At 35.2% G+C, this 25,080-nt stretch overlaps 1 protein-coding gene across 1 annotated transcript in view; it reads right to left on the minus strand.

The window, feature by feature from the left end:
- Window positions 1–4,698: 4,698 nt before the first annotated feature.
- The window catches only part of LOC150108714 (uncharacterized), a 200,578-nt gene continuing 180,196 nt past the window's right edge, over window positions 4,699–25,080 (minus strand). Inside the window, exon 7 of the mRNA XM_090390947.1 lies at window positions 4,699–5,086. Coding sequence (XP_090247073.1) covers window positions 4,767–5,086 — 320 coding nt within the window. The 3' untranslated portion in view covers window positions 4,699–4,766. The remainder of the gene's footprint in view (window positions 5,087–25,080) is intronic.

Consider the following 25,080-nt stretch of genomic DNA (forward strand, 5'->3'; position numbering starts at 1 on the left):
AAGAATATATGCACATATGATCTTTTAATTATAATATTAAAACCTGATTAAAGAGTGATTACAGAGCTATATAGTAATTACAGGAAATCATCAAGTTTTTTATGTATAAAAGTATTTTAATAAAATAAAGTGTGAACTCTTTTTTTTTCCTTAATCATCATATGCACAATCCACATTGTCTATAAGAATATAAAATTCGAATCACTTTCTTCTCACAGAGGATTTTTGCAATCATGTATATTTATATTACAATATTTACAACACCATGAACTAAAGTTTGATGAAAATTGCATGAATTACGTTACATCAATTTTGACAATTTTTTTTTATTTAAAAAAATAGTTCATTAGCATGAAACTAGCACTGTCTATTTAAATGTGGAATATGGAAAACTAGGTTCATTATTAGTAATTTCATGCTTTTCTTATTCAATTCACTATAATATCATATAAGAGTTCGTAAAAATCATTCTAAATTCAACATTTTTAAGCAATGGTAGAAAAACTGACCTTAGATGGGAATCAATTTTGCACACTACATATATAATTCTGAATGCATATAAATGTATTCACTATGAAATATGATCAAAAGATACATTTTTGGAACAAGAAAAAAATTTGTATATCAACTGGCAAATTTTAATTATATCCATACCATATCTATTTTGTTCCTCCCCATGCCTGTGAAAAGTCGTTCAAATCTTCTGCTGCTTGCCAGTAGCTCAAGAACAACCATTGTCTCACCTGAATGGAAAATATTCACATAGGTTCGATGATTCCTGGTTGGCAGTACAACATATAGTACTGCCAAATATTCAATACATATGCAAATTTGAAGGGAGTAATTTGTTGCAGTGGATAGTTTGCTATAATAAATTATCTTTAGAATTGAATTATGCCTATGGGGGATTTAATTAGGACTTTTCAGTGGTGTGTTATAATAAGAACATTTGCTATATAGAGCAAAAGAGAGAGAGAGAGATGCCTATACTCATTATCTTCCAATACGCAAGTTAATTTTATGATGTATAAAATAATTAACCCCCAACCGGCCACGACGTGTATATACATCAAGGTTACCACGGATGCGAAGTGCATATTAAAATTGTAATACCATTGATATTACATTGAAATATACGATGGATATGAAGTGTAGAGGAGTGATGTATTTTATCCATATTGACTGCGATGTGGTTAAAAAACAAAAGCAGTTTGCATAAAAAATGTTTGTTATAAATTATTCTGCATGATACAGATAAAGTATATTCATGAAGTACTCATGTTTGTAAAACATAAGACATTGAAAATGTCTTATATTTTAAAGCCTTAATTTAAGGCAGTGAAATTAATTATAAATAAAAATAAAACAAACATTGTAGAAGTGAAACCAAATACAGAATCAAGTAGTAATCTCTTGATTCTTCAAATACTTCTTTCAAGTTAAAAAAAAAAAAAAACAATCACTAAGAATGCCATACAAAAAAAATCTTTCACAAGAAAATACTTGATCATACAGAAAGCATCATCATCATCAAATGATTTCATACACATCTTTAATTCTCTCAATGAAATATAAAACTTCAGTTTTACTATAACAGGTCTCACTTTATCAAACACCATTACAACAAACTTGCTCACCCTAACAAACTAACAAAAAAGCCTAGGTCAAAGCCTTTCCCAGTTAAATTTATTCTAAAAAAATCCTCTGGTCTTTACAAGTTCATTTTGTTACTTTCCACCAAGATCTCATAATTGTGAATAAAGAGAGTACTTGGAATCATCAACAATAACAAAAGAATGAATTATGACCATCACCCAGGATGTAATATGGATTTGTGAATGTCTTTAGATGATAGATGAATTTCACCAACTTGCTTAATGCTGACATAATGGCTTTAAAAGTCATGTTTTGTTTCTAAAGCAATGTTTCCAGATTAGTCAAATCCTACCCCAGTTAAAATTTATTCTAAAAAAATCCTCTGGTCTTTACAAGTTCATTTTGTTACTTTCCACCAAGATCTCATAATTGTGAATAAAGAGAGAACTTGGAATCATCAACAATAACAAAACAATGAATTATGACCATCACCCAGGATGTAATATGGATTTGTGAATGTCTTTAGCTGATAGATGAATTTCACCAACTTGCTTAATGCAGACATGATGACTTTAAAAGTGATGTTTTGTTTCTAAAGCAGTGTTTCCAGATTATCTAACCCTCATCCCACTCAAAGTACTAATGTATTTTTAGTTTATAGCCTTTCATGGATAGATTTCACATTTAAAAAAAAAAAAAAAAAAGCCAGCATAATCATGAGAAAAGGAAATATATTTCTGAATAAAAAACAGGGCATAACCATTTGGAGTTCAAGTGTTAGGTTTCTTCATCTTAGATGAGGCACAGTGAGTCGGTTGCTTGTGGCCCATGCTGATTAAAGTTGCACAGGATGGTAAAGCAGAAGTCAACCTACCTTCTGCTCAACAAAACTGTAATGGAGTATAAAATGCTGCTGTGGTGTATGAAAAGTGCAACACTTTATACAGCCTAATCAACAAGTTATGTTTTCCTAGAAGTCACAATTAACATAGGGGAGTAAATGAGCCATGTCCCAGATAATGCAATCTCATAAGGATTTCCAGAGCCAAAGGCCCACATAAGGCATCTCCTTATTGACAGTTATTGTCTAAAGTCGTTAATGTCGTGTTAGTAGCACATACTTGGACTCCAGGAATGAGAAAAGGTGTGTGTTGGGGGCTGTAGTTCTTGTTGGGCCACAGAGATAGATGGCTATTTATATGCAAATATAAATATAAATTGCCATTTTTATCATTATATGGTAAAAATAACATAATTCATAAGCTTCCTCATACATGATTTCTACCATCCAAGCTGGTAGAGGTAATATATCATGGTATGAAGCAGTGTTCACTCAAAGCTGTGCATGTGTGTGCATGCACACAGTGATTAAAAAAGAGTGCATATGCCTAGCAACTTTTGCTTTCAGAATTTCTAATTTACAGTCAATTTTTGAACATACTATAAAAAAAGAATTATATAATAGTCACTTATTTTATTTATTAATGTCTCCACTCCAATATTACTATAAACTATTCCAACTTAATACACTAATTAGTTTCTTTTAGCCTGTACAATTTGGGTGAACTCACACTAATGTCAACAAGTTGCAGAGGTACATTGTTTAGAGTGTCAACTGTCTAGACAGTACAGTCACTTGAACTTGTGCAAACAGTGATGGATTTTTGTAGCCATGCAGATTTAAGTGAATTATAATTTAGGGTTTGTGGCTTATGACTTTCACTATTGTGAGCATAGGTGCTATACACACTGAGTGAGATGAACATTTGAACAAAGTTTTTTTTTATGTGCATGCACTCGGGCTGGCAAAAATAACAGCATGAAGTATACTTAGCAGGTCAAAATTAAAATTCCTATTTATATAATGATCAACATATGATCAGTGGACCTATCAGGACCCTTGTGGTAAACCACATGAACTGTTAAAAGATTCTTACTGTACTTATTCCCAGAAATGGTTCTAGGAAAATAATGCACGAGGTCACTTTCCTACCCTGTATCATCACACTAGATCAAAAAGCACATGGAAGATGTTCCCCATCTTGAATGGCTGGGCAAATTTCCTGGATCTCAATCCAATGAGGCACTTGAGATGCTAAGGAATGTAATGTGCAACATGCAGACACTGCATCTGAAAGGGTGTAGTGTCCATGTAGCTAATCCATTCAGGGATGTCTTGCAGACATTATTGCTATAGATTCATTAATGTCATTCAAAATCTAGTGAAGTTAATGTCAGTTGGTATAAGCTGTTAATTATATGAAAGAAAGCTCGACATGATATTAGATAGGTGGTCATAATTCAACATGTCAGTGTGCACTAACTGAATATATATCGCATTTATCTCAATTACTGTGCACTGTTCAAAGTATTGGGAGGAAGCAAAAACAGTTGATCCAGAGGCATTTTACTGTACATGACACCTTTATACTAATTTCACATGAGGATAAAATAAAGATACTGTGTTTAGGATCTGCTAAATTTATATAGGATTTGCTTTAAATGATAGAATATAAAACTAATGATACCGAATTTCCCTTTGCAGAGATACACCATAGTGGTTTAGCCTTTTCTAAAATATCCTGCATAATCCAAGTTTTATTCTGATGTTGCTTAGTGCAACAACTAAGTTTATTCTTCATAATTCTAAAATACCAGGTACTCAACCTATAAATGAACAGACTAAAAGTCATAAATCATGAATTTATGAGTTTCTCTGTCACATTTCAACAGCAACATCTCCATATTATGAAGTCTTATCTGAAATTAGGATTGAATTAGTGATAATCACATACTATTTTGTTTGCTCCAAAAAGTGAAGAAGCATCTCTTTAGGAGATCAGACTAGTTAACAAATGCCTTGAAAACAATAATGTGGTCATCTGGAAAGTTCCGTGTTGTCACCGGAAGTTTCAGTATTAAAAAATATTAATAATAAAAACTAAACACAGAGTTTGTACAGTCTTCTGCTGCCAAAAATAGTGACGTTTTTGATTAGTCTTTAAACTAAATCTATATAAATGTAACACAGATAAAGGTGTAACAAAAATTTGTTGGATAAAACTAATTCATTGTGTTATATGAAACTAATATGAAACAGAATAAATGTAAAAGTGATTCTTTATAGTACAAACTCAGCAATAGTCACAAAATCTGTTTTCTTTTAAAATTTAGTCTATTATAATTATTCCTGGAGAGAGTTCTGCAGTCTTTGAAGTTCTATTATATGTAGCATTAATACAGTCAGATATCATAGTTCTATCTTCAGGTTCAGATTCAAAAAGGCACTTTTTTTTTTCATGATTCAAATCTGTATCAAGCAGTTCATATTTCCTTTTTTGTGCAAGAGGCACAGTTGAAGGCATGGTGGGTGCAACTGAACAGCAACTCTTTTCACTATCATTAATATCTATTACTCTTTTATCTATTTTTGTTTGCAATACATTCTCAGATGGTTTCTTGTTATCACTATAAGGCATCGGTTTTTCATCTGTAAAATAATTAAAATGAACCTAAATTAACTCATTCTTATGCACATGTTTGTACATCAGTAAACACACACACACACACAACATAACTTTCATTTCTTTGATAAAGTAGAAGTAATAATAATGAAATTATTTGAACACAATAATGGATTGGATTAGCTGTTTCAAATTTAATAAGTGTTAAATAAACATCATAACAGTAACAGAATTAATGCAATTAAAGAGCAAAATATGTATACCTATCACTGAATAATTATAGCTAGGTTCTCTGAAAAGTTTATAAACAAATCAAACCACAACCATTTATTTTGAGAATAAAGCAAAACAGCTGGCCAACTCAGCCAGCCAGGCTGGCCGATTGGCTAGCGTATCTGCTCTCCAGCCAAAAGGCTGTGGGTTCAAATCCTGCCATGGGCATGGATGTTTGTGATTGTCTGGGAAAATAGTGGTGGTGATCGGCAGTAGATAGTGTTGATGTAGTTGCAATCAGTGGGTGGATTGAGTGGAAACAGCTATAGAGCAGATGCCCTCCCTTGATGAGTCTTTGGACTTCCTGGAGGTGTCAAATAATAATAATCTAATTAAGATGATTCAAATTAAGTGGATATTGAATCCAACATTATTTCAAAGCCGAATAGAGAAACTATACAAGCGTTTCATGCCGAATATAGAAATTATAAAAGTTTCAGCGGATCCAAGCATAAGCAAACCTTTTATGATAGGGAATGAGAGAGTTATGTGAACGATAGAAGAGGAGAGAATGGAAACAGTAGGAAAGAGAAGGAATGATAAGAGGTGTAATGTATGGTGACTCAATGATCTGTGGTGTGCAAGATAGGATACATGAGGATTTGCCTGGAGGAACAATAGAAAGTGTGGCTATGGCAATTAAGATGGGTAAAAGGGTGAATGAGATGACTGTGATGGTAGGAACAAATGACTTGAGAGGTAATGTAAATTGGGCAGCGAGAGATATGAGATTCTTCTTGAGGTAGTACGAAAGAAGCAGAGAAGAAAGGTAGTGTGCGTGTTGCCTAGATATGACTGTGACGAGCTGAGCAGAAGAGCAGTAATATTGAATAACATAATAACTAGAATGTGTGAGAAGAGAGGATTGGAATATGTGGATGCTTGGACAGCATTTGAGGACAGAGAGGAATTGTATGTGAGAGACCGTTTGCATTTGAATGAGGAAGGATGTAGTCATCTGGAGAGATTGCTGTTCTGAACGAATCCGTGTGTCAATGCAGGGAAACTAGAATGCCCAAGTGGATGGTAGCAGGGATGGCCTCTTGTGGAAAAGGGAGACAAGATCAGGTAGCGGTAAGCACAGTGGAATCTAGAGGGGATAATGCTGGGTGACACTGATAGCATCAGCCTGGTCAAAGATAATTGGGATCACTGAGACATGGTTGACAGAAGAGGATATAATAACAGGAATAGAAGTAGCAGGGTACAGTATTTTTCGGCAGGATAGGAAAGGAAAGCGTAGTGGTGGAGTACAGCTTATGATAAGTGACAAATTATGTCCTCTAAGAGTGGAAGCTTTGAAAGGCAGTGACACTAATGATTTTTGAAAGCATATGATGTGAGGTAAAGATGTTTAGACAGTTGAGCTTGGCAAGTGCAAGAAGAATGATTGTTATGGGAGATTTTAACTACAGCAGTATAAATTGAGGAAAGGAGGATGCATGTAACAATAAGGGAATGGAATTTCTAGAATTCTTGAGGAACAAATATCTTAGGCAACACGTAATAGAGGGAACAAGAGGTTCAAGAGTTTTGGATTTGGTCATAGCATCAGAAGAATTGATAATAACTGAGATGACATCTCTCCCACCAGTTGGAGAGAGTGACCATGTGGTTTTGACTTGGAAGATGAATAGACATGCAGGAGTATCAAAGAGACGGGAACATATATGGAATTATAAGGGATTATAATAGTCTTAGATATAAACTTGGGGAAGTTTCATGTAGGGAGGAATTGGAAGGCTGGGATATCATTAGTGCTTGGGAAATTGTGAAGGAATATTTGTTAGCAGCAATAGTAAGCTGTATTCCACAAATGAAGAAGAGGACATGATTTGGTGTAAAGTGGATTACAAACAATATTAAACAGAAAATGGAAAAAGAGGCTATGGAAGAGAAATAAGGAGACAGGTGAAGAGCCGATGCATGAAGAATATAAGACACAGGCCAGGAGAGTAACCAGTATGGTAAGGAAGGAGAAACTGGAATATGGGAAGAGATTGGCCCTAAGATCCAAAGAAAATCAAATTTTTTTTAGCTATGTGGCCAGTAGGAGGAGAAATGATTGTGGAAGAATGACAGTGGGATAAAAATGGAAACAGAGTGACTGATGCAGAGAATATAGTGGAATTGTTCAATGATTGAGCAGATGAGGGTAATGTTATCTGTGAGAGTCAACATGGATTTGTGAAGGGGAGCCCTTGTTTTTGTAATATGCTATCCTTTTATAATAAAGTTACAAGAGCACTGGATGAGGGAAAGGCATATACTACCATTAACTTGGATTTCACGAAGGCATTTGACAGGGTGTCACATGATAAGCTGATATTTAAGTTACAGTACGTGGGTTTGGATGTTAGGTTGGTCAACTGGATTCAGGATTGGCTATCCAATAGGTATCAGAGTTGTGTATGGTGGGGCAGTTTCAAGGAGGTAGAGGGTTACAAGTGGGGTCACACAGGGCTCAGTACTTGGACCTATATTATTTAACCTTTATATCAATGACATTGTCAGTGGATTGCAGGGGGATTTTCAGTTGTTGGCAGATGATGTGAAGCTGGGAAGGGTTATTAGTAATAGTGCAGATGTGGTAGCTCTGCAAGAGGATATCAATAAGCTAGACAGATGGGCAAATGAATGGGAGTGTTAGTTTAATGCAGTAAAATGTAAGGTCTTGAGGTTTGGGATGTATCGATGGGATGCTGCATGCATACTCTATTGGAGGAGATATACTGGAGGAAGTAGGGGAGACAAGAGATTTGGGGTTATTGATTGATAGAAACTTGAAATTCAAGGGACATATTGCAAAGGTGGTGAAGGTAACACAGAGGATTGCTGGAATAATGAGAAGGATACTGACCTGCAGAGATAAAAGAGTTATCTTTGTATAAGATAAGTTCCATTGTATAAGACCCTGATCAGACCACGGTTTTCAGATTTGGTCTGCAGGATTTGAAGGGGAAAAATTAAATGTGGAAAGGGTACAAAGGCAGATAACAAAGACAGTTTCAAGATTGTACAATGTTAGTTATGAGGATTGGCTGAGGGAATGTGGACTGCAGAGTTTAGTGGATAGAAGGAGAAGAGGTGATATGATTGAGACTGAAACCGTTGAGAGGTGGTTACAGGGTGGACACTGGGGAGTTCTTTCGCTTGGTTAAACAGCAGGAAGGAGTGATGACAACGGGTCATCCCTGGAAGTTACGAAAGGAAACTGTAAGCAAGAGGATGAGGAGTGGTTTCTTTGCATGGAAGATGGTTGAACAGTGGAAAGCATTGCCTGATAGAGTGGTGAGAGCAAGAACAGTCAATGAATTTAAGGAGTTGTATGATAGACTTTGTGTTTCCTATGAAGGAATGCCCATGATGAGTCTTTTGACTCCTTGGAGGCCTAAATAAAATAATGACAGGGGCAACTCGTAGTAAAGGTGGAGCAAGCTCCAATTACTATCCTTAGTATTTCCCATAATGTAAAACGCATCTCCTAGTAGACATGTATGATGTTATACATTATGGGGGGGGTCACTATCGAGACCGGTTTTGACCATTTTTGCGGTCTCATCAGTAGGGGCCAGACTCAGATGTGTAAATACTGAGGTTGTAGTGATGCAGAACCTATACTTTACCATACGAGTTGTCAAAAAAGGTGCCACATCACAAAAGGCACCAAGAATTACTGAAATAAGAGAGCCAAAACGTTTCACTTTGACGATGCACAATTATTCAAATAAAGTGGATATTGAATCCAACATTATTTCAAAGCTGAATAGAGAAACTACAAGAGTTTTCGTGCTGAATATAGAAACTATAAAAGTTTCGGAGGAGCCAAGTGTAAGCGTTTTTGGCTCTCTTATTTCAGTAATTCTTGGTGCCTTTTGTGATGTGACACCTTTTTTGGCAACTCATATGGTAAAGTATAGGTTCTGCATCACTACAACCTGGGTATTTACATACATCTGGGTCTGGTCCCCGCTGACAAGACCTCAAAAAAGGTCGAAAATGGTCTAGGTAGTGATCCCCCCACCCCATAATGTATAACATCATACATGTCTACTAGGAGATGTGTTTTACATTATGGGAAATACTAAGGATAGTAATTGGAGCTTGCTCCACCCTTACTACGAGTTGCCCCTGTCATGAAAGGTTTTCTTACACTTGGATCTTCCGAAACTTTTATAGTTTCTATATTTGGCACGAAACTCTTGTAGTTTCTCTATTCAGCTTTCTTTTTTTGAAATAATGTTGGATTCAATATCCACTTAATTTGAATAATTTTGCATCGCCGAAGTGAAGCGTTTTGGCTCTCTTATTTCAGTAATTCTTCTCCCTATTATGTATTAGGCCTACTGGCCTGTTAGAGCTGACTTGAGCTGTTTTAAGTCGTACCCGTCCCAAGGATAAGGTGACTAGCCCTATGCGTCTCGGTATATCCTTTGTATATCCTCGGTATATATTTTTTTTTTTTACGTATTAGGCCTACTGGCCTGTTAGAGCTGACTTGAGTTGTTTTAAGTCGTACCCGCCCCGAGGATAAGGTGACTAGCCCTGTGCCTCTCGATGTATCCTTTGGCTGTATCTCGTGTGTTCACAGGGCCAGTTTGCCTGCTTGCAGGAGGAAAAACCCCAGATAAACTGGGGAGAAAAATCCTGCTGTCCATGCCCAAGACCAGCTAATTTGGCTATGTCTGAGAAAGATCCTTAAGCTCCTCACGTTGGCGACGGGAATCGAACCCAGGACACTCCTTTCCCAGGCATATGGTTGTGAAGTGCATAGCCACTATTTCAGTAATTAAGATCAATTATAGGTGAATTAAGATGAACTACAGAATTATAGAAACTACAATATAGGTATTGCGTTAGTAATATGTGCATATTACTAATACAATACCTATATTGTAGGTTCTCTATTTGGCTTTGAAATAATTTGGATTCAATATCCACTATATAACTAGCTCCCAAAGTAACAGTTTATTTAGTCTAAAATAAACTGTTACTTTTTCCGAAAACAGGATTTTCGGAAACTCAAGTTTTTCAGGAAAAAATTAAATCGACATTTATAATTGCTCGTATTTATAAAATGAATGTATTTAAATTTTAATTATCAACATTATTTACATGATCTGTGCTCACCTTCACACAATATATTTGAATCTTTAGCAACAATGCTTTTGTAAGTAAATTAATAACAAACAGTTTCATTATTGCTTATCCTTTTATCATTTCAGAACAGTGGTTCTCAAAGGGTGCGTCCTAGAAGATTTCCAGGTGCATCCTGTGGTATTCCAGAGAAATACGTGTCCAGATATAAAAATAAATATAGTTACTCTATTATACCTTTTCATTACGGATATACAGCTCTTTTTGTCAATACATCATTATGTTAATTAACAGCGATTTTTCTTGCAAAGAGAACAAGAATATGGTTTATTCTTGTTGTGTATATTACTTATTTTAAAAGTGTTGGAAGTGGATGTTATGGCATATTACTTACTTTCAGATAAATACACACAAATAAAATGGATGGATTTCTCAAAAAGAAGCGTGATATTGAAGAATCAGATTCTGGAAGTGAGCAAAAGTTAAGTGCAAGTAAGAAAGCAAAATCACAGCCTACTCGCAAATATAATGGAAGTTATTTAAGCTTTGGTTTCACTTGGACTAGAAGTGAAGATCATCCTTTGCTGCTATGTTTAGTATGTGGATGTAAAATGGCAAATGAATCATTGCTTCCTAGTAAATTGAGTAAACATTTTAAAACTATACACTCTAATTTACAAGATAAATCTAAGTTTTTTCAAGAGATTGTCTGAACAGCAAACAAAAGTGGCAAATTCTTTTAAAAGTATAATGACTGTTTCTGATAAAGCTCAAATTGCTTCTTATCAAGTCTCAGAACTGATAACAAAAAATATGAAAGATCATACTTTAGGTGAGTCACTTATTTTGCCTGCATGCAAAAAAATGGTCATGAAATGCAATGAAAATAAGCAAGATTCCTCTGTCCAACGATAGTTCACAGGCGTATTATAGAAATGTCTTCTGATATTGAAAAAAATGTATGCATAATAAACTTCAGTATTCAAATTTTGCATTGCAAGTTGATGAGTCAATAGACATTACTAACAAGGTGCAACTCTTAGCATTCGTCCGTTTTATTAATGAAGATCAAATAGTAAATCAGTTTCTCTTTTGCAAAGAATTAAATGTGTCTACAAAAGGTGAGGATGTTTTTAACATTTTGAATAGCTATACTGATAAATGGCAGTTAACATGGAAGTCGTGTGTAGGCATTTGTACAGATGGAGCCCCTTCCATGGTAGGCTGTGTTAAGGGCCTTACATCTTTTGTAAAAAAACAAAATAAGAATGTTATCGTAACTCACTGCTTTCTTCATAGGGAGGCCGTGAGAGTTCCTCAAAAATCACATCAATTGTTTCAGTGTCCAGGTAACTCTACATTAACCCAACAGAAAATTTGTTGGCCATAGTAAAAAAGAGACTTGGAAAATTAAATTGTGAAACAAGGGATAACTTAATACAATCCATTATAAAAGTCTGGTTTCAAGATGCAGATAAGAAAAATGTGTCCTACGTTGGTAGAATCCATGAATAAGCAAATTAATGAACTTATCACAACCAGAGGAGCATATAAATTATTAGGTAAAGTCGGAGTTTAATTTTTGTACTTGTTTTCTTAAGAAATTAAAATTTTTCTTTAAAATGTGAGTGCTTGGATTAATTTGTTTACTACTGTAGATGACAACAAACAAAGTGAGCAGTGGCATCTACATAGAAAAATAAAATGTCACAATAAAACCAACAAACTCCTACAAAACATGCTGACTTGGCCAAATGAATTAAAGCAGAAACAAAATGTTGGTATACTCAAGAAACCTAAGAAGAGAACAAATGGTTTGACAGGTACTAAAAGTTTAGAAATGGAGGGAAGGAGAGAACTACAGTTAAAAAAGCTCACAGAGGTGAAAATTGAAACCGATTTCAGATCTACATGGTTACACCCTAAATTAAACGATGTGGACATTACAGCTTTATAATAAATTTGAATGTAATGAGATTTCATGCTCAGCAACAGCTGCAATACCACAAAAACTGGAAAAGATCAAACAACTCTTATGTGAAGTGTGGACTCAAATATGCAAATAGATTGGGAAAAAAAAAACAGTAAAGCAAGAGTTGAAAAGTGAAAAGGTAGATAACACTGTTTGACTCAGAAAGGAAGCATGGGTATGCAAAGACAGAAAAATAAGAATTCCACAGTACACAATGGAAATTAACGAAACAGTCAATGAAAAGAGGAAACCATATGGAAACTTGCAGCTAGTACATCAAGTAATTGTTCTTAGAGAATATACCAAAAAAATGTAGGAAAGTCAAGTAATACATAAAAGCTAACAAGCATAGGAAAATTTTGGAAAGAATACAGAAATAAATAGCACGAAGGTGGTTTAACATATTGAAGAGTCTGAAAGTATCGCGATGTTCTGGAAGTCTGGAGTAATTAATGTGAAGAAAATACTGAATGAAGCAACAGACAATGAACTTGTCCTACTTCCTGAAGTAGGGCAAGACAACAGAAACTTTAAAATGTGAGAAGGCTGATAACATCGCTCTGAAATACAGAGGTTACATTACATAATCCAATAGGCTTGGGTCACAAGCCTGAATCCTAGGTAATTTAAAGCAGGACTCTCATCATATCAATTTATCAAAAAAGAAGCAAATAGAGCTGATTATAGGAATTATATACCGGGTAGATATTCCCTTACTGAGTGTTCCATGAAAGATAACCATAATTCACCATTCTCTGCAGTCAACCCTGGTCCAAAAATATTAAATGGAAAATTCCAGAAATAAAAAATGTATAATTACATAAGCAAAGTGGATATTAGATCCAACATTATTTCAAATGCCAAATGTTTATAGAAACTATTAAAGGTTCGTAAGTTGACCTGAGAGCTTACGAGAATCCAATCCTTGGCATCCCCAGGTTGCCTTAGCTACTTAATAGTGCAAGATAAGACAACTCAGTGATGTCGAGGATTGGATTCTCATAAGCTCTCAGGTCAACTTACGAAACTTTCATAGTTTCTATAAACATTCGGCATTGAAATGTTGGATCTAATATCCACTTTGCCAATGTAATTTTACACTGCAGAAATGAAGCCATACCTTTCTTTTAGTAACAGACAATTCAGAAGTTTTAAATTGGGTGCCGTTCTGAGTAGTTCTCGGTTATCAGATGGACTGTTGAAGCATCACAGTGCTTGTTTCAAGTAACCCTTATTTTACTTAATAATGGTCCCAAAGTGCAAGAGTAGTAATGCTGGCAATTTTGATTTTAAAGTAAATTTTAAGTGATAAAGGTGAAAGTTCTCGACTTCATGAAATAATAAATAAATAATAATAATAAAAAAACGTATGCTGAGGTTGTCAAGATTCCATTCACATTCAGATTACAATATGTTGTTATAATTGTTCTATTTTATTATTAGTTATTGTTGTTAATCTCTTATTGTGCCTGATTTATAAATTAAACTTTATCACAGATATGTATGTATAGGAAAAAACATAGTATATATAGGGTTCCACAGTTTCAAGTAGCCACAAGAGGTCTTGGAACGTATCCCCGCAGATAAGGTGTGTGTGTGTGTGTGTGTGTGTGTGTGTGTGTGTGTGTGTGTGTGTGTGTGTGTGTGTGTGTGTGTGTGTGTGGAACTATTGTACATGCAGGCTTGAGTGGAGGCTAAGAGAAAGTACAGAAGGGATACGTGATGAAAAGCAAGTAGGACTAACACCAAACAGATTGCTAACTTGGGCCAGATTAAATTTAAACCTAAGACAAATGGTCAAGAAATAATGGGAATGCAATAAGGATCTCTATGATAACTTCTTGATCTTGAAAAGCATAAAAAGGTATTGGGGGGGAGGGGAGAACTGTTCAAAACAGACAATCTGTAGTATAGTATAGACTTGTATAAAGCAAATACATAGCTTATATGTAAGTCGCAAAAATCAGCAATTAGAACTGAAAGGCACACAAGAAGATGGTTATTTCTACCTCTTATTTCTGTACTTTTAACAACAATATGGACTACATCATTAAGGAAAGTAGTATTCAACTGATATTTACATCAGGGAAAAAGACTTTAATGTCATTATAGTCTTAACTAAAAGGAGACCTACACCTAGCCCTTAAAGGAATGCAGAGAACTGACCAGGGCTGCTGATCTGATGACCAATCCTCACCTTCTCGTGGTGCACCCATTAGGTACCTACCTGGATACTGAACGAACAAGGATGGGCTGGTAATTTGGGAATTAGCCGACCAATTTGTATTCTTATTCGATTAAACCATACCATAAACTGATGGCAGAACATGACAGAATTTCATACTGGCTGGGGCGTTGCACAGTTAAACAAGAACCCCATTGTTTTTGCCAAGGAACAAGGGCAAACAGCGAAAATTCAGTGACTGGAACAAATTATAAAGCACACCCTAACTCAACTTCACCAGAGTTCAAGATCAGTACTATCAGCATAAGAAGCCTGCATGGCAAAGAAATGGAGCTAGCTGAGGAATTGGATAAGTACCAGATCGACATAATAGGGGAGACTGAAACAAAAAAGACAAAAACTGGTGAGATCTTTCTGAGCAATAAATACAAAATGTTATATTCAGGCCATGACAATCAAGGAAAAGAAGGAGATAGCCATAGTATTCAACAATAAATACAGGGCTAATCTTCTTGAATGGCAGGCAGTCTCAAGTAGAATAATGTGGGCAAATATCAGAATGTGGAACTGCACAAGGAGACTTATTTGTGCCTATGGTCCGACAGAAGGTTCTACTAAGATACAAGTGGAGGAATTTTTTTATGCTTTAGACAAAGCAACTGACACAATGAAAAAGGAAAAGTTGGTCCTTGTTGGGGATCTAAATAGCAGAGTAGGAAATGATTGTCAGACATACAAAAATATTTTGGGAAAATTTGGAGAAAAGAGTAAAGCTAATAATAATGGCAAACATCTATTGGATTTCTGCTCAGGACATGGACTGGTTATTACTAACACCATGTTCCAACATAAAAATGTGCACAAATTCACATGGAGAGAAGAGGCAAGGAATACAGTCTCATTGACTATGTTATTCTTGATAGTGATGTTTTCTCCCCGGTGCAGTACACCAGAGTGTACAGATGATTTGAAATTGAAAGTGATCAAAATTTAGTCTTGAGCAAGAAAAAATTGAATTTCCTATTGAAAAGAACAACATGTAAGAAAGTTTAAAGCAAATAAAAGTTGAGCAGCTCTCAAATGTGAACTGCAGACTAAAATATACAAACATTATTCAAGAAAAAAAATCAAAGACTTTGAGAACCGGAACCAAACCTTGGAGATTCAGTGGCAAGCCCTGAAGAAAAACTGATTGATTCAGCCAGAGAGGCATGCAGCGAGGTTGTCTGCAAGGATAGAAAAATCAGAACTCCATGGCGGACACAGGAAGTTAAAGAGACAGTGAAGGAAAGACAGAAAGCATATCAAAAGTTCCTGGCAAATAAGTCTGCTTGTGCTCTTAGAGAATACAGAGACAAATGTAAGAAAGCTATAACTGTGTAAAACTAGCTAAACAAAACTCATGGGAAGACTTTGGTAAGAACATAAATATCAAGGTAGCAAGATATTCTGGAGGTTGTTGAAGAAGCTCAGAAATAAAGGAAAGAGTGCTATAAAAAAATTGGAGATGATAAAGGTCACATGAAAACTGAAGAAAAAGATATCATTGAAGTATGGAGTAATTACTTCGAAAAATTGCTAAATGAAACAAACAATGATAGCAGAGCGGTAAAAAAACACTCAACAGGCATGGAGTCAGGAATATATATCCATACTTGAAGTAGAAAAAGCCACCAAAAGCCTGAAATGTGGAAAAGCAGCAGAAGTGGATGGTATTCAACCAGAATGCTCAAGTATGGAGGTATAAAAGTCTTACAGTGGTTGCACTGCATAGTTCAGAAAGCCTGGACAGAGGGATGAATTCCAGATGATTGGAGTAGCACTCTCATAGTACCCATATGTAAAAAGGGAAATAAAACTGAATGTGATAATTTCTCTACTGAGTGAGATTTATGCATGTATACTTGAGAAGGATTGTGGAAGAGAAGCTTGGTGAAGAACAAGCTGGATTTGGGCCAAATAGAGGCTGTCAGGATCAGGTTTACACTTTACCACAAATAATTGAGCAATCATGGGAATATAACAAAGAAATAAACCTGATATGAAAATCGGAGATGTTAATATCAGCTCTTTGCTTTATGTGGATGATGTTATACTTCTAAATAATCTGCTGCAAGTCTCCCTGACTAAATTGAATAACTGTTGTAAGAGATATGGTATGAATGCCAGCAATACCAAGACAAAGACAATGAAAATAGGCAGAGGCATTGAAAATATCAGGCTCTATTGTGAATGAAGAACCTATAGAACAAGTAAAATATTTCAGCTACTTAGGCAGATTTTTAGTGAAGATGGAAATTAAATATGGAAATAGACAAAAGAATCAACAAAGCTGGTATGGTAGGAAGTCAATTGAATAAATTTATATGGAATAAGAGAGAAATTAGTCAAAACATTAAATAAGCTGTATACAAGACAGTGTTCAAACCAATTTTAATTTATGGATCTGAGAGATGGGGCAGAAGTAAAACACTTGACCAAAGACTAGAGACTGCAGATATGAGAATCCTGAGAAAGATTAGGGGCATGATGAGATGGCATCAATGGCAATACCATATTAAAAACAAGGATATTAGGAAAGAACTTGACATTGTCAGCATTCAGGAATGCATTAGTAGAGCTAATCTCAGGTGGTATAGTCACTTAAATAGAATGGGAGAGGAAAGATTAGCAAAACAAGTGTTTTCTGTCAGGTTCACAGGAAAAAAGACCCAGAGGAAGAGCAAGATATAGGTCAACTGATACGACAGAAAGTGCCTTGGAAGATGGGTATGTAAGATCTGATAACATCAGAGTCTTGATAGGTGACAGAATGGGTCTTGTTGGAGTCTTGACAGGTAACAGACTGATTTGGTTAGTAATGATTTTTAATCATTACTAACAGACAAAAAAAAAAAAAAAATTATTAAATAAAACATCAACTGAATTCTCAGTTTTGAACCTACAGACAAGTCATCATCATCATCAAATTCCTGCCATGTACCCTCAAGGGGTGTACAGGATATGACAGTACCACATGAAAAATTACATCATTACTAACTTCCTATCTACAATTTTCCTCCAAATCAGTCTGTTACTTGTCAAAACTCCAACATTATCAGATCTTATATTTCTATCGTCTAAGGCACTTTGTACCGTATCAATCCACCTATATTTTGGTCTTCCTCTGGGTCGTTTTATTGCCAACCTGGCAGAGAACACTTGTTTTGCTAATCTTTCCTCTCCCATTCTATTTAAGTGACCATACCATCTGAGATTAGCTCTGCTAACGCATTCCTGGATGCTGACAATGTCAAGTTCTTTCCTAATATCCTCATTTTTAATATGATATTGCCATTGATGCCATCTGTTCACGCCTCTAATCGTTCTCAGGACTCTCATATCTGCGGTCTCTAGTCTTTGGTCAAGTGTTTTACTTCTGACCCAGCTCTCAGATCCATAAGTTAAAATTGGTTTGAACACTGTCTTGTATACAGCTAATTTAGTGTTCCGACTAATTTCTTTCTTATTCCATATGAATTTATTCAATTGACTTCCCGCCATACCAGCTTTGCTGATTCTGTTATCTATTTCTATATTTAGTTTACCATCTTCAGTAAAAATTGTGCCTAAGTAGCTGAAATGTTTTATTTGTTCCACATTCACAACACAGTTGACATTTTCAATGATTCTGCCTATTTTCATTGTCTTTGTCTTTTTATTGCTGACCTTCATACCATATCCATTACAACAACTATTCAATTTAGTCAATTTAATACCACTTTCCTTCAAATGTGATCCATATAGATGATGAATAACAGAGGGGATAATGTACATCCTTGTCTCACACCAGATTTAACATTAAACCATCTTCCTGTACTTCCTTCAATTCTAACTGCTGACTTACAACTCAAATAAAGACTAAGTATTGCTTGATATAATGCCCCATTGACACCATATAACTGAAGCGTATTGAATAGCTTCTCTCTTGGCACCTTGTCATATGCCTTTTCCAAATCGACAAAACTTAAATACAGATCTTTGTTATATTCCCATGCTTTCTCAACTATTTGCCGTAAAGTGAAGATCTGATCTGACAGCCTCTATTTGACCTGAATCCAGCTTGTTCTTCAGCAAGCTTTTCTTCCACAATTCTTCTCAATCGTTTCGCAAGTATACTTGCATAGACCTTGCCAGGAACACTCAGTAGGGAAATACCTCTGTAATTCTCACATTCAGTTTTATTTCCCTTTTTATATATGGGTACCATGAGAGCTCTACTCCAATCATCGGGAATTCGTCCCTCTGTCCAGGCTTTCTGAACTATGCAGTGCAGCCACTGTAAGACTCTTATACCACCATACTTCAGCATTTCTGGTCGAATATCATCTACTCCTGCTGCCTTTCCACATTTCAAGCCTTTGATGGCTTTTTCTACTTCAAGTATGGATATGTATTCCTGACTGTATGCCTGGTCAGTGTTTTTTTATCACTGTGCTGTCATCACTGCTTGTTTCATTTAGCAGTTTTTCAAAGTAATTACTACATACTTCAAGGATATCTTTTTCTCCTGTTTTCATTTCACCTTTATCATCTCTAATTCCTTTTACAGCACTCTTTCCTCCATTCCTAAGCTTCTTCAACAACCTCCAGAATATTTTGCCACCTTCTTGATATTTATTTTCTATATTCTTGCCAAAGTCCTCCCATGACTTTTATTTAGCTAGTTTTACACACTGTTTAGCTTTCTTACATTTGTCTCTGTATTCTGTAAGAGTAAAAGCTGACTTATTTGCCAGGAACTTTTGATATGCTTTCTTCTTTTCCTTCACTGCCTCTTTAACTTCCTGTGTCCACCAGGGAGTTCTGAATTTTTTATCCTTGCACACAACCTCACCACATGCCTCTCTGGCAGAATCAATCAATGTTTCCTTCAGAGTTTGCCACTGAATCTCCAAGGTTTGATTCCTGTTCTCAAACTCTTTCATTTTCTTTTCAATAATATTTCTGTATTTTAGTCTACAGTTCACATCTGAGAGCTGCTCAACTTTTATTCGCTTTAAAACTTTCTTACATGTTACTCTTTTCAATATGAAATTCAATTTTATCCTGCTCAAGACTAAATAGTGATCACTTCCAATTTCAAATCCTCTGTACACTCTGGTGTCCTGCACCAGGGAGAAAACACCACTATCAACAATAACATAGTCAATGAGACTTTTCTTATTCCTAGCCTCTTCTCTCCATGTGAATTTGTGCACATTTTTATGTTGGAACATGGTGTTAGTAATAACTAGTCCATGTCCTGAGCAGAAATCCAACAGATATTTGCCATTATTATTAGCTTTGCTCTTTTCTCCAAATTTTCCCAAAATATTTTTGTATGTCTCACAATCATTTCCTACTCTGCTATTTAGATCCCCAACAAGGACCAACTTTTCCTTTTTCATTGTGTCAGTTGCTATTTCTAAAGCCTCAAAAAATTCCTCCACTTCTACCTTAGTAGAACCTTCTGTGGGACCATAGGGACAAATAAGTCTCATTGTCCAGTTCCCCATTCTCATATTTGCCCACATTACTCTACTTGAGACTGACTGCCATTCAAGAAGATTAGCCTCGTATTTTTTGGTGAATACAATGGCTACTCCTTCTTTTCCTTGATTGTCATTGCCTGAATATAACATTTTATATTTATTGCTCAGAAAGATCTCACCAGTTTTGGTCTTTTTTGTTTCAGTCACCCCTATTATGTCGATCTGGTACTTATCTAATTCCTCAGCTAGCTCCATTTCTTTGCCATTCAGGCTTCTTATGCTGATAGTACCGATCTTTAACTCTGGTGATGTTGAGTTGGGGTTTGTTTTCAGATTTGTACAGACAAGTTGCACTTTTAAACTATGGAAACCCAAATTTTAGTGAAAATGGAAAATAAAATAAAGCAAGAATGGTGTGCTGGTAGCTAGTCGAAAAGAGCTACAGCTGATTTGCACTGTGGCAAACACCACTATATAACAAAGAAACATCCCAACCAAAGCTCTTTAGAATATAATTGTGCTTATGCACAATTATATTCTAAAACACTATGCTATTGAACTCTTTCTTTAGAAAGATTTATAGAAATTGCATATATTAAGTATTACTGTTGTCCCTATGAGTTTTATACAGTGAGAGCCAACTATATGTGGATAAGAGAAAATCAGCTAAAATCCAGGCTTGCAACAGACAAGACAGCATTCAAACCAATTTAAACAAATCAACTGGAGAGAGAGGGGGGGGGGAGGGAGAGAAACTGAACTAAATATAGGGACATAAGCAAACAACATACTGATAAAAATTGGCAACGAAATGACACCTCACATAGGTCAAAATAATATTTGCTAATTGCAGAATTTTCAGATAGGTTTCATAGCCACTGTCAACACATACAGATGACAATGTGTGCTATTAATTACAAGAGAATAGCACCATCTTCAACTATTAGAAATAAACTTTAGCAAATTCTTTTGCAGAATGTTTTGAATAGCATATATTAAATATTTTTTTTCACCTAGGCCATCAATTCTTGTACAGATATATTGAGGTTTTTGCTGTTTGGAACTTAATGAATTAACGTTCACTATGCACATAAGCTGTGTACCACTAATTTTCTTTTAAATAAAGAAGTGCCCTTTATCTACAGAGCTACTTTCATCTCTAAGAGATATAATTTCTATAATTTGGATGGCCTTCATTCAAATCCTCCTCTAAAAGAAGCTTCTAGAATTTCATTTCTATATGTAAACAGAATTCTGTAGAAGACGGCAGGACTTTTTTTTTTCCCCCCCTCCGCAATTAGCCTATGGATATTTTTTTGTCAAATTCAAAAATTAAATTCCTTCCTAGACTCCCCAAAAGTTTCAACAGTACCCTAACAAAAATTATAAGGAATGCAGAAAATTTATCTGGGAAATCAAAAAGAGCAAAAATTAAAAGACCAATAGAAAAGGAGAAACATGAAACAAGATGAACATGGTTTAAGAAACACAGAATATAATGAATTCTGCAAAACAATAAGGAAAAGATAAGAGGGAATATAAGACAATACAAAAATGATAAGAACAAAAACAGAAAATAACAGGACTTTTAGGAGAATAATAGCTTCATCTCTTCATTCTCAGTTACTGTGTTGTAGCCTACATGCACGTGCCTTTTATTGTACGTTCCTTTTGAAAATGGCAACGTGACGTTGCCAAAATATCGGAAATATTTATTAAAGTGTAATTTAATTTATATTCGTATCTACGTTGTTCAATTCCTTAAGTGATTTAATAATGCATAACCAACGTATAAGCCTGCCTATGAGAAAGAAAATAACAGTATAAAGAAAACTTCTTGATAATGCAGGTTATCTTCATATGATATGTGTAAAAGATGAAAATGGAATACTGATTATAAATAGAACAAATAAGGTGGAGATTATAGCTAAATTTTATCAAGAATTATATTCAAATAAGGGGAAAGCAGTAGAAAGCAACACTAGAAAAAAGGGATACTGAAAACTATAATGAATATGTAGTTAAAGATGAAGTGCAGCATGCACTTAGGAGATCACTATGAACATGAAGAACCCCTAAAAGTTGGAATACTGGATAAATCATCCTTCTATATAAGAAATTATAGACCTATAACCCTTTTCCAAGTCCTTCATAAACTTTTTACAAAAATTATAGATGGCAGAATAAACAATATATTACTCAAGAGCATTAAAAGAATCAGCTGAAATGACGAAGCATCCTCTACAGCAGGGTTCCCCAAAGTGAGCCCTAAGGCCACACAACTGAAATTCTAGGACTCCATGAATCTTGTTTACAAACATTCACTTAAAACAGAGACTAATGGATCTGCTAGCTGCAGTTTTCATAATACTAAATTGTTGAGAAAGAGACGATAATGGGAGAGTTTGTGATATCAAGTCTAGCTTGTTCTATGGCAACAGCACAGCTAAGCATTTAGCACTCTTGACAAATTCATAGATATGTGTAGGTATAGTGTGACAATTTCTATTGTTAGTAAAATGTCCTGCCACTGACCCCTGCCAACTGCCCCAATGCCAAAGCATTCATATATGTCTGTTCTGTGGTAAACTGGATTCTAGGCTGAAGTGGAAGAGAAATGCATCTGAGCCATGTATCAAAATAGAGAACACATTACCAATATCTCAGCTAGAAGTTTCAGGATAATGTTTTTCAGTGTTCTTAATAAAAATTTGCCAGATGTGTGTGGGGGAGCCCACAAATATATCCTGTTTGTATATTTCCTCCTTCCAAGTGAAGTAACAACAACAAAAACACTGGCAGATATACCCAAAAAATGCATTTTATGCCAATACCACCAACAAGAAATGGTAAACCCATAATACATTTAAAAACATCAGGCTGAACTAATTTCAGATTATCTGAGTCTTAATGTTATGAAATCCTCAGGGGCTCCTGTCTTGGGAGTACGTGGTTAGTGGCCATGGGGGTCCCGAGTTGAGCCTGACATTGCTTCCATTTACTTGTGTCAAGTTCCTTACATATTCTTTCCTATATGGCCTCACTTGAGGCCCGAGGGTGTCTCTTCTTTTCCCAATTTCTACTCTAGCTGGTAGAAGGCAGCAGATCTACCAGTACCTGCTGGAGCACTGTGGTGGAAAAGGCAACAGGAAACCACTCCACTAATATCCCTAGAAAATGTTAGTAGCAATGGATAGAACTTATAAGGGGGCAGCTACCAGCCTGGCAAACCAAGGTGGCGTCTCTTGGCACAGAGAGGAAAAGTAGGTGCACATTGGAGTGGATACAATATCGGGAAATAAGGATGCTTCAAGGGTTGATGTTCCTCCCAATCAAACTTCTAAAAATGACTTAAAACAATCTATAAACAAACTGAAAATGAAAGATCGTCAGAGAATCAAAATTGCAACATGGAATGTGAGAACACTGAACAGATGTGGAAAATTAGAAAATCTCAAACAAGAAATGGACAAAGGAAAAATTGATATCATAGGGCTCTGTGAAGTCAGATGGGAAGGAATAGGTGATTTTTATAGTGACAAAGTAAGAGTAATTTACTCGGGTGGAGATAAAAAGGAGTTGCACTTGTTTTTAATAAAAGAACAGCAAAGAGCATTATTAGCATAAAATGTCTGAATAACAGGATTATGGTAGTAAAAGTGAAGACTGAACCAGTGGACATAACAATAATGCAAGTATATATGCCAACAAGTGACCATTCAGATAAGAAAATAGAGGAAATGTATGAACAACTACAAGAACTAATTAAGGAAGAAAAAAGCAAAGACTATATGATTATAATGGAAGACTGGAATGGGGTTGTAGGAGAAGAAGAGAATGGGAGTGTAGTAGGAAGATACAGACTAGGTAACAGAAATGAGAGAGGGGAAATGTTAATGGGATTCTGTAAAGAAAATAAGCTAATAATTATGAATACTTGGCTTAAAAAATTTAAGAGAAGACTATACACATGAAAAAAACCCAGAGATATGGAAAGGTATCAAACTGATTACATTACAGTAAAGCAAGATACAATAGTGTAAAAAATGCATGCATGTATCCTGGAGATGATATTTACTCTGACCACAACCTACTATTCATAGAAATAAATGTGAAATTAAAGAATATAAAAGAAGCCATGAAAAGGAAAAAATGAAACTTAGAGAAATTAAAAAATACCAAGGAATTTGGAAATAGATTGGAGAAAGAATTAGAGGAAACAAGTTTTATCAAACTGAAGATCCAGAAAAGAAATGGGAACAAGTTAAAGAGAAAATAAAGAAGATTGCAGAAGAAGAAGAAATTGGATATGTAATAGCTAAAAGAATAAAAAAAACCTTGGATAATTAATGAGATGATTTCTCTAATGGAAGAAAATGGAAAAATAAAGACACCCCAGAAGGGAAAATACAATATAGAACCCCAAATTGAGAAGGGAAGCAGAAAGAAGTAGAGAAGATTGCCTTAAAAAACCATGTGAAGAAATGGAAAATTATGAGAGAGTGGGAGGGGTATGATCTTTTGTATGAAAAAGCAAGAAGCATGAATCACAAGAGAAGTGGAATTCGAGCTAGAGGTACAGAAAATAAGAATGGGAAGATCATAACTGAAGATAAAATCCTAATGAGATGGAAAGAACACATTAAAGATCTATATGACAAGGAAATTGACCAAATGAGTTGCCATTAGAAGATATAAAGGTAAATGAAGATGATCTAGGCCCAGAGATTTTGAAGACAGAAGTAAAAATGACCATTAAAAAACTAAACTGTGGGAAGGCAGAAGGAGTAGATGAAATACCTGCTTCTGAAACTACTTCAGAAGAAATGAACTGAAGAACTAACCAAAATAATAAATTTAATTTATAACAAAGGAGAAAAAAGATTTTATGACCTTAATATTTATACCTATACCAAAGAAAAGTAATGCCGTGAACTGCAAAAATTTTAGAACAATAAGCCTCATTTCCCATACATCAAA

The sequence above is a fragment of the Typopeltis vanoorti genome, chromosome 3, assembly GCF_054136105.1.
Source record: "Typopeltis vanoorti isolate ZY-2024b chromosome 3, IOZ_Tvanoo_1.0, whole genome shotgun sequence".
Taxonomy (NCBI): domain Eukaryota; kingdom Metazoa; phylum Arthropoda; class Arachnida; order Uropygi; family Thelyphonidae; genus Typopeltis; species Typopeltis vanoorti.